This window comes from Zerene cesonia, chromosome 3 (genome assembly GCF_012273895.1).
Source record: "Zerene cesonia ecotype Mississippi chromosome 3, Zerene_cesonia_1.1, whole genome shotgun sequence".
Taxonomy (NCBI): domain Eukaryota; kingdom Metazoa; phylum Arthropoda; class Insecta; order Lepidoptera; family Pieridae; genus Zerene; species Zerene cesonia.
In genome coordinates, this window is record NC_052104.1 from 499,428 (window position 1) to 510,854 (window position 11,427).

Consider the following 11,427-nt stretch of genomic DNA (forward strand, 5'->3'; position numbering starts at 1 on the left):
CTGCAACTTCGCTGAGTGACATAGGCTATATATGGACCACGGGCGAAGCCGGATCAAACTGCTAGTATGTAATAAATTCACATATTTAAAACAGCACACATTTAAATCACCTAAGTATATCTACACTATGTGTCTAGTTTTAAATGAAAGTAAGATGTAAAACCAGCCTAATAACTTAAATCGGATTTTAACACAATCACAGATAATAATTAATTATCTAAAATATACACTAGCTGTGACCCGCGGTCGAAACCGCGTAAGTCCGTACCCCGTAGAAATATCGGTATAAAAAGTGCCTATGTGTTATTTCAGTTGTCCAGCTATCTACGAAGCAAATTTCATTGCAATGGGTTCACTAGTTTTTGCGTGAAAGAGTAACAGACGCACGCATACATATGCATCCATCCTCACAAACTTTCGCATTTATAGTATTATTATTCGCCAATAGATGTCAGGAAGAATCATAATAAATTGAGACTACTCAAACGCAAGTAAGTTTAAGTCGATAAAACACGAATAAAACACGAATATGACATTTTCTAAAAAAAATTCCTAGCTAGATCGATTTATCGCCCCCGAAACAAACTAAATTTCATGAAAATCGTTGGAGCCGATTCCGAGATTCCAATTATATATATATATACAAGAATTGCTCGTTTAAAGGTATAAGATAATTTATAATCTATGTCGTATATGAAAAAATTAAGTTGGCTTAAAGCCAAGACATCTCGGTTCTGGTTATTACTATTTTAGAGGATTTCTCCCATTCAAAAGGAAATATTATTTTAGTTATGCCATGTTGTGCTCTTGAATTGTATATTATGTATATTCTTTTATCTTTTGTATCATTTGGTGCCCAATGAAGTGCTTTTTGTTTGTTTTGTTTTGTTTATTTAGTTACATACTGTATAAGCTTGTGTTTACGTAGTTACCATTAAGTCATCTATGCTTGTTGTGTTGGCTATAGATAAAATAAAATGTTATAACCATATATTAACCGCTAATATTTTCAGAACTAAATACCAAAAAAAAACTGTTTAAAATGTTACCCCTTCTATGACAAATAGTTACTTGCCTGTTTCCGGTATGATTCAATCGTAAAACCCATTACGATATCAAGAAATGGTCAGATCGAATGATTGCACACCATTTTCGAAGTCGGATAAGAAGTACATGTTGTCATACGAGAAATATTCGAGAGCATATGTTTATCCTTCTAGTGGGATTTCCCATTAGTCAGACCTCATATGTTTTCATACTAATTAATTTTATCATAGTGAGCAAAATCCTACTAATATTACAAACGCGAAATATGATTCAAATATAGATAAATAACTGCGCCCCGCGGTTTCAGCCACGTAAGGCCGTACCCGAATATCGGGATAAATAGTTGCCTATACGTTATTCCAGTTATCCAGCTATCTACGTACCAAATTTCATTGCAATCGGTTCAGTAGTTTTTGCGTAAAAGAGCAACAAACACACACACATCCTTACAAACTTACCTAAGAACCTATTATCACTACGCTACTTTAGAAGTTTTTACAAAATATAATTTCGTTGAATGCCTACAGAAAATATAACCGAATATACATTTTCATAAACGTATTTCTAGCTTCAACTGTTTATTATCGTTGTAAAGTTATTGCATTCCATAGCAGTCTAAATTAATGAAATCCTATCATGGGGATAACTGGTATAACAATACGTCACACGCGGCGGCGTAGTATAAATCTGACAGCTTCCCCCCTCAACCGTTTACATTCACTCCGTTTTTCGTACAGTCGGAACGTGTTCCCGCTAAAACATAAAAAAGTAAGTTGCCAGTGATACCATTGTGAAATCTTTTATAATCGAGTGTAAAAATAATTAATAGTCGCGTGACAATTCGCAATTAAATTGTGTACCTATTGTGTTATTGGATCGTATAAGGTAACAATTTCGAATGCTATGGAAAATCACAAGCGTAAAATTAAATTGATTAAAATTTAAGAAAGTTTGACGTGATTCGATTTTCAAAAATATTCGTTATTATTACCGGTTAGGTGTTTATATTGGGATTACAACTTTCTGGAATTTTCTATAATTAAATACTGAGCTTTCAGTATGAACTTAAGCCGCGTACCTAATGAATAATTCAAATAGATGTTGTGAGTTAAAACCTGCGTCCTTCCATAAAGTTTTTATTACATATTTAAATTAAACACCAATATACACTTTTAGAAGTCATGCAAGATATAATTAGATATAGATCGTTCATCGCAACAGTTGTGCAAATAGTTTATTTGTATTTTGATACAAAATCTTCTAAGTATAGTTCTATTTTATCTGTGTTACAGAATTACATATTTCCGCCACATGTAAAACTCTCATCCATAAAATTATATTACAAACGCTAATTCTTTCTATAATAATACTTTAAAAATCCACAAAATTAATAAAATAGTTAAAATGAAGGCTGTCATGGTGTTTACTGTTTAGTGATTACAAAGGTATCGAAAATCAAAAGAGGGTATCACTAAAATAGGATATGCAAGTGGCATGGAGGGGTCAAAAGCTTTGTGACGAATCATGATTGAAAATATGTACGAAGATACGAAATTGATCAAAATTTTATTATTTGGATTATTCATATATTCATGTATAAAATTTGGAAAATTGTTACGTAACATAATGGGGGAGGGGGTTCGTAAAATGTAACAACCTGTGACTAGGAATGAGGGGTCAAAAGAACCTAAAATTAGTGTGACGTAATTTATGGATGGCCCCTTATGAAGGTGATAGCAAATACACAGAGTCATCGAGTATTTAATAGATTATATAATTAAAATGTTATTGCTGCGAAACTCATTAGTCATGCTTGCGTAAATTAATAACTTTTAGTATTAATTATTTGAATATTTAAATTTAGAAGCATGTTTCTACCTTTAGAATAGTGAAAGGCAATGGTCGTTCTGCGTGAGTAAGAAAAAAAAACTTTAATTATTTCCCACGCATAAGAATTTTGTCAAGGTTCAAAAAACTCTAGACATGGTTTTGATTACACGAAATATATTTAAGAGTAGGTAGCTAGATTGGAGAACATAAATTTGTTTGAGGAGTAAAAATAGATTTAGAAGTAAACTATGATATAGATTTACAAAATTAAAAGCATAAATATACAACAAGGTATATAAATGATATCAGTATGTGTAAGACTGCAGTTACCTACAGTAGGTACTAGAGTTTTTCTGTATTAGATTACACGATTAGACGTTTCTATAATCCTACTTCCTACTAAACCTATCCTACTATCCTACAAATATTATAAACGCGAAAGTTTGTAAGGATGTGTGTGTGTTTCTTGCTCTTTCGCGCAAAAACTACTGAACCGATTGCAATGAAATTTGGTACGTAGATAGCTGGACAACTGGCATAACATATAAGCAACTTTTTATCCCGATATTTCTACGGGATACGGACTCACACGGGTGAAACCTCGGGGCGCAGCTAGTTAGAAAAATCCAATATTCATATACCCTATTCTCCATAAATCTGTGACAATCACCTAACTAATCGTACTCTAAAGTTATATGTTACAAATACTTTTTTAATCAAACTAGAATTTGTTTTATAACCGGTATAAATTACAGATGTAGGTAGGCACCTAAAATTTCAATTAACCATCGAGGCTAACTGTCTTTCTAAACAACCTGTCACAACCACCAACGTTTTTGTCGCTTTGATTAAAGTAATCGATTTTTTTCAATGCCTTTATCCTTCAACATAAATGGACAGAGCTACGATTCCGCATTCGTAGTAATTGTAATGTAATTACTAATGACCTGCATTATTCGATCGAATCCGTGACCGCGTAGGTAGGTACCGTTTGAGCCTTCGATTAAGCACTAGAAAATCGAAATATATATATATCGATTGTAATAGATTATCTATTTGTTAATTTTTATTTGTGTAAATTCTTTCATTAGTGTGTTGTGCTGTCCCTGATTAATCAATGTTTGTTTGTTTGTTTGTTTCTTTCTTTCTTTCTTTCTTTCTATTATCTACCAAGTATGAGTTCAATCTGACCGTTGTAGAATGTTATTATATTTCTCTTGATCCGAAATAAAACTGCATTGTAATTAAGTATTATAATCCTATCTATTCGTCTTATCTCTCGGTTAACTAATGAGTAATAGATATATAATAATTTAAGTAATCATACATGCTGTAACCCGTGGCGTCACTCGCGTGGTACCCTGGTAAAATATAGCCTATGTGATAATCCAGACTATAATATATCTCTGTACCAAAATTCATACAGATTCGATAAGCTGTTATTAAGTGAAAGAGTGACAAACATCCAACCATATTCATAAGCTTTCGGGTTTATAAAATTGATGAGATCTACGCAAGATCAGGTTCGCGCTTTAATTTTATTTTTCTGAATATCTATTAATTATTGTGCATTCTAGTTTGCTAATTTTCAAACACTTAACTACAAATAATTCTAACAGTCTGAAGAAAATGTACCATTTAGATACATAACATTGTTGGTATATTTTTGAGATACCTACATCATAATAATCTCAGGTAGGTAGGTATTCAGATTAGGAGCAGTCATCAGTCATACACCTACTGTGATACAAGAAGCAAAAGTACAAAAATAATTCAAAACCGGTTCTAGCCCAAGGCACAGCTTCCCGAGAACCTGTTGCATAATAAACCATATTAATGAATGCAGCATCGTAAATTTACTGGTTTTGTTTTATACAAAACTAGCTGCGCCCCGCGGTTTCACCCGCGTAAGTCCGTATCCCGTAGGAATATAAGCATTAAAAGTTGCCTATGTGTTATTCCAGTTATCTATCTATCTACGTAGCAAATTTCATTGCAATCGGTTCGGTTCGGTAGTTTTTGCGTGAAAGGGTTACAAACATACACATACGCAAACATCCGTCCTCACAAACTTTCGCATTTACAATCTTAGTAGGATTAGTAGGATAGGATAGGATAGGATAATAGGATAGGATTTTGGACGATCGCTGCGTATTGATATTGATGTTAAAAATGTTTATATGAGTCTATTGTATGAATGTTTAGATATTTAGCTTTACACAAACTAGCTTCAGTTCTAAATTGGTATTAACTAGCCTAGCTTTACGGCATTACACAGCACAGTTTTATTCAACTGGACGACAACATTTTTATAACTCGATGAGATACCTAGATGAGTACCCAGATTAGTTTTTTTGGTTACAACGATAAGTCCATCTTGCGGGCGGTAGTTCAAAAAATGTACGTGGTATTTTATTGTAATTCTATGACAGTTAAAATCAAATTGTAATTTAGACCGTAATCTTGATAGGAAGAATGGATCGCTATAGTAATTCAGGGACAGGGATAATGTTTTTTTAAACGCAAAAACTCCGTTCACAGATCTAAGAGATATTAGAGAATATAATTTGTTAAGGCTTAATGACTAGATTCACATATTTATCCAGCATGCCCATGGATCTCTACTACGTGCCCGGATCAGCGCCATGCCGCTCCGTTTTGCTGGCTGCGCGCGCCCTCAACCTGAACTTGAACCTCAAACTCGTGGACCTGCACCACGGAGAACACCTGAAGCCTGAATATTTGAAGGTGAGCGTGTTACTGTGAAGTGAATTACTCAATCTAGTTTTAAAAATAATAGCTGTATTATATGGATCGTGTATTTTTTATGTTTATTTTGAATAGCCGAATAATATTTAATTCTGTTTGCTAATATCTTTACATTTTTTTATCTATTTAACACGCTTTTATTAGCTTCGCCTGTGTTTGTATGTAAGCCTCATGTAAATTTAATGAAATCATTGTTTTGGCACCGATTTTCTCATTCCCGAAACCAATCGAAAATCGCAAGTATTTTCTGTTTAAGAATATGTTATATTTTTCTTATAAAACCAAAAAAACTCATTAAACTCGTGTATAAATATAATCAAATACAAGTATTTTCTCAGCAGATGTTTCTTAATGACTCCTTTCCACATGATGGTCGATGCCGGAACAAAAAGGAGAATTTGCGTTATTTTGATCTGAGATACGCTATAATTTGCGGTGTGCATTTTACCAACGATTCTGTTCAAAAACAAATGACTTATTACCAAAAGCTGTGTACACGAATATAGCCTTAAATAACTGGTAGTTTAATGATCAATTTTCTTTACCATAAAACGGAGGCCAAGCGTTGCATGTGCGTGCGATTCAATACTGAGTTCATTGAACTGCAAATGGTGGTTATTTATTTATTTTTCATAACGTAATACTTGAAATTTTATAACAGAATACTTTCAACACATTATGTCCTTTGAACACTCATTGTTTTCACGAGGCATATATTAATTACAGCATATGTTTACTGCGTATTTATCGAGTAATAATACTACTACTGATAATAGACTGCCTCCTTTTAAACCATACCGTACCAAACTAACTTTAATATTCCACTACGACTTACTGTTCCATCTATACTAATGCATACTTTTTATTATCTTACATGCCTAGCTTTGGGGAATGCAAAATGTATTTGTATTCTTCAATTTAAAGTTTGTGAATGTGTCGATTGAGTGTTCGTTCTTTTTAATTGCACATAAATTAATGACGTTTAAAAATCTGCTCTAAAGCTGCAATACTAGCTAGCATATTTCTTCGACAGATAACAATGTACAGTTAGAGTTTGTACCCAGTAACTACGCAACTAAAATACCAAGTTGAACCGGTATCTAACATTCCTATCTCAATCGCTCCTACATCAAGCTTTGAGCTTAGGAATTCGCTCACTGACCACATTTTACTATTTGGGACAGTGTAAAACGAGTTCAAATGCAGTTGACTTATAATTCATTACAGCGTGATTATTTTATCATCGTTAACATGGTTTATTTGCTTTCACCAGTTAGGGTAGGTATAAGTATTACTGATGAGTGAAAGCTTATAAATATTACATAGTTTTTTCTACCTGCGAAGGGGCTTCGGGTGAGAGGCAAACTTTATATAAGGATTATAGATTAATCGATATTCTGACACGAAATTTAATACTACCTACTAATATATAATATTTAGGTTCTATATAAATCAGCAGGTGCTCAGTGCGCGGGCTGCAAGTCCGAGGCTTCTTAGTTTGACCAGTTTTATCAATAACAATTTAGTATGTCAACAGGAAAGCAAGTACATAATAGAATCTAACTAAATTCACATATATAATAAATTTGGATCCTAATATCTCAAAGAACACATTTTTATCAATGATTTATACATATTTATATATATTACTAGCTCTAAGCTCGCAAGCTCCGCCCGGGCCGACATTTATAATAATTGAAATATTAACTAACTATCTCATCTTTTAAATTGGATCAAACAGCACATTGCGTAAAAATTTAATTAAAATCGGTTGAATTGTTTAGAAGTACATCGCGGACAAACAACGTGACACTTAATTTATATATATTAATATTTATATAACTATAATACTAACAATATCTAACATTTTCCAGATCAACCCACAGCACACAGTTCCTACATTGGTGGACGATGGTTTCTCAATCTACGAGTCTCGGGCCATCATCACATACCTGGCTAACAAATACGGCAAGGGCTCCACACTTTACCCAGAGGACCCTAAGGCGAGAGCTCTGGTCGACATGCGTCTTTACTTCGACATTGGCAACCTATATCAAAGATTTAGCGACTATTTCGTAAGTTATTTTTTATATTTAAATCTCGATTGGATCCTCCTGGCTTGGCCCAAGATATTCTAAATAATTATGTCATAACACCCCCGCATTGTATGCCGATTGGTCAGCTTGGACCAAGCCTGTCGTATAATAATAATAGAATGTCACTACCAGGTAATGTCATTTGTGCAAATATAGGCCATTATACACCACACATAAATGACCACATAAATGACTGAACTGATCATAATCAGGCATTGTATTTTGAGAAAATTATGATAATTGTTATATTTTTAATACAGTACTTGGTATTAAATCTTTAATCAATTCCATTCACGTTCTGTATTGTAAAGAAATCCTTATAAAAAGTTTACGAAAATAGTTTATTATACTTCTTCCTTGAAGCCTTGAATATAAACACAACAATTACATTTCTGCAAGTCATTGCTGTAGCGCACGACTTCAAAGTCGACTGTCGGTAGACATGACTTGCATTTTCATAATTACATTAGTTTTCATATTATTCATTTATTTATCACACATTCATTTATTTATCACTATTATTATCATGTAAAAAAATACAATGCCAACTTTTTATAAATATTTCAAACTTATGATGCGACTTACGGATATATAATTATTTAAACTAAAAAATCATATATATTAATACTAAATCAACGTTCCTCAGTATCCCCAAGTGTTCGGAGGCGCTCCAGCTGACAAGGACAAGCTGGCCAAGGTGGAAGACGCTCTCAAGCTTCTAGACAACTTCCTCGAAGGTCAGAAGTACGTCGCGGGACCAAACCTTACGGTCGCCGATTTAAGCCTCATCGCTTCTGTCTCCAGCTTCGAAGCTTCGGATGTTGACTTCAAGAAGTATGCGAATGTTAAGAGGTGAGGATTTCGTATGGTGATAAATGTATAAAGATGTGTTCATTGTCCCTGTATGGGTTATTAATGTAGAATTCTCCAGACTTGGGGATACGCATCTGGTTCACTGATCGATTTTCTTTTTCTACGCACAAGTAGGTGTAGCTTTGTGTCCTGCCAGACCGAACCTTTCTTTCGTCTCCATAGAGAATAGAACCCCGAGAATCGAAACAGGACCTCAGATTCTACGCTCATGCGATAACCACTGTACCAAGGAAATAGAAGGGGATGGTCGGCAGTTTAATGTAGATACTTTTAATCAATTCAAAATACATTTATAGTACTCTATTGGATATTGGGTACCTTTTTTACCTTACGCGATCACACACATATTTTATCACTTGGAAAGTGTCCTTCGCGCAAATAAAAAAAAAAATTATCAGTTGACATACAAACATACGATGCTACGACAGATAGACCTGACAAATTCAGAAGGGCTAAGTTTTTTGCCATTTAGCTTCAGAACTGTTAAAATAAGAAGGAATTTAGAAATACAATACGATTTCAAAATAATGACAGTAAAAATATACTAACTCTAGTCCCGTAGCAGTACCTAACACCTAGCTAAAATTCAGGTTTAATGATAGAACTACGAATAACCTTGGCATGGCAATTAATGGTATAGTACTAAGTATCGCATAGCCGATAAACATGCAAGGTTACACGCTAGTTGCATGGTGACTCATCGCTACAAATTGTTATTGTTACCATGTTAGTGTTGTATAAGTAAATTATTTATTATCTGTGGTACAAGCCTCGGTAAAATTAAATTGTTGTGATAATAATGTTGAATTCTCTTATTTGTCTCGCAATGTTATCTTTGCATATATAAGCCTGTTTAAGAGTTCAATTTAGTACGTCGAATGAAAGCTACAAAAATCTCTTTAGGAATATTTTTTATAATATGTAGGTACAAGTGACATAAGCAAAAAGAATTCATTTTGATGAGTTTGTCAGCCTGTCTGTTGCCTGGCTTTAACGCAATAACTACTGGACTGATTGGGATGAAACCTAAACGTTTTCTTATATAGCTTTTAGTCTTTGCCAACATATAAGCTATGTTATTGCTTTGAAGAAAATAATTTAAATTTGAATCTACCCAAGCGCGAACGATGTTGGGGGCACAGCCGTCAGCCAGTTACGCAATAATTTGCAGTGATGTATTATCAATTTATTAACGTTCATACAGGTATACTTATGATACTTGATTGTAATCTTATCATTGAATTAGCGAATGTTTTGGCTGGGACGATTACTTTTAACAAGGACTGGAAAATTAATAAACAAGGTAGATACTAGATACTCGTAATATAGTCTGCACTCTACAGTAACGTGATCAAGTTTACTTTGACTTGAAGTAGATATTAGGTAGAACACATACCAGAAATGAAATTGACTCGTTTTGAATATCTATTACATGTGAAATTTGTATTTTCAGATGGTATGAAACAATCAAGACCACAGCTCCAGGCTACCAAGAAGCTAACGAAAAGGGCTTAGATGCATTCAAAGCTCTTGTAGCAAGCATGAATAAGAAGTAAAAAAAACAATAACAAACAGCAGGGTTGCCAGCGAAATGAAGTATTTTTTAAAACACCTAAATTAAAATTCTAATTAAGATATTGACGCGCCACACTGCTTTACAAGGTTACTTCAAATGAGTGCTTATAAAATCAGTGCTTGAATAAAGAGTGCTTATTATCTCGCTTCGTATTTGAGATAAAAAATACTAGAGCTGGCAACACCTGATATAATTTATTTCCTTGTCTATCCTAACCACGTCTTTGCGTTAAGATTTTGTGATATAAGATTTAGAATTTAAGTCACAATAAATGAACTGAATTTTTGATTTACTTGTATTATTTTTTTTTTGAAAATAAGTTCTGACTATTGAAAACTTACTCAGAATAACTAAAAATGCACAGTTTAACTAGTCCCCCAAATTAGGCCGCGCACGGAGATTGGATTGGACAAAATTGGCCGTATAAAATAGAACTACTTAATATAACCAGGCGCAAAAACGTGCTTTAATCTGCATTGCGCACTACGAACGCTTTATTCAATTTTCGGGCATTAAATGATGCTGTACGTGGTGGACCCTTATTGGGTCCATTTTTATAATACTGTAACCGGTAACGTCACAGATTACTAAATAGTTAATAGATTGGTAAACGAATAACTTAATGATTAAGATGCTACATGTCATAGAGCACCTGTACTGTACGTATTTTTTAGCAAAACAAAAATAAGAATTCCTCAATGTCCCTTTCTTTAAGAGTTTTGTAATGTTTTTCGATATTCTTTGCGTCTAATCCCAGAAACAAAATTTCTACTAATCTTAAAAAGAGTTTTCTGTTAATAAAATTAAATATGGATCCAAATGTTTTTCGAACGGAATTGCAAATAAGACAATGATGATTTCTATAAATTGCCAGCCACTCTACCCAGCTCGACTTCAGAACTTTTTTTTTATTATTATTACCTCAATCCATGCGGAGGCAAATACAGTCAAATATCATAAAACCAACTCCGACGATTGTGAGTTGTGTAACTAGCAAGTCTTTTATTTACCTAGACAGATTCCAAATAAAACACGTAATATTTACATTATTATTTATTATCTTTGTCTTTAAAGTAATTATAGATAGGCACTAAAAAAATAACCATGCATATGTAAGACCATAATATATAATTATACATCTTCGAAGCTAGTGCCGTTGTTGTCGAGTATGGCAACCCCACACGCTTGAGTATTGATGGCAACACAACGACACTTATATTGCAACACCCAACGGCT

At 33.6% G+C, this 11,427-nt stretch overlaps 1 protein-coding gene across 1 annotated transcript; it reads left to right on the plus strand.

The window, feature by feature from the left end:
- Nucleotides 1-1,716: 1,716 nt before the first annotated feature.
- On the plus strand, nucleotides 1,717-10,479 carry LOC119835996 (glutathione S-transferase 1-1-like). The gene is made up of 5 exons (XM_038361153.1): nucleotides 1,717-1,815; nucleotides 5,484-5,625; nucleotides 7,521-7,721; nucleotides 8,389-8,594; nucleotides 10,069-10,479. Exons 2-5 carry the CDS (start codon nucleotides 5,485-5,487, stop codon nucleotides 10,169-10,171), a joined length of 651 nt encoding a protein of 216 aa, XP_038217081.1. The 5' UTR covers nucleotides 1,717-1,815; nucleotide 5,484; the 3' UTR covers nucleotides 10,172-10,479.
- The last annotated feature ends 948 nt before the right edge of the window (nucleotides 10,480-11,427 follow it).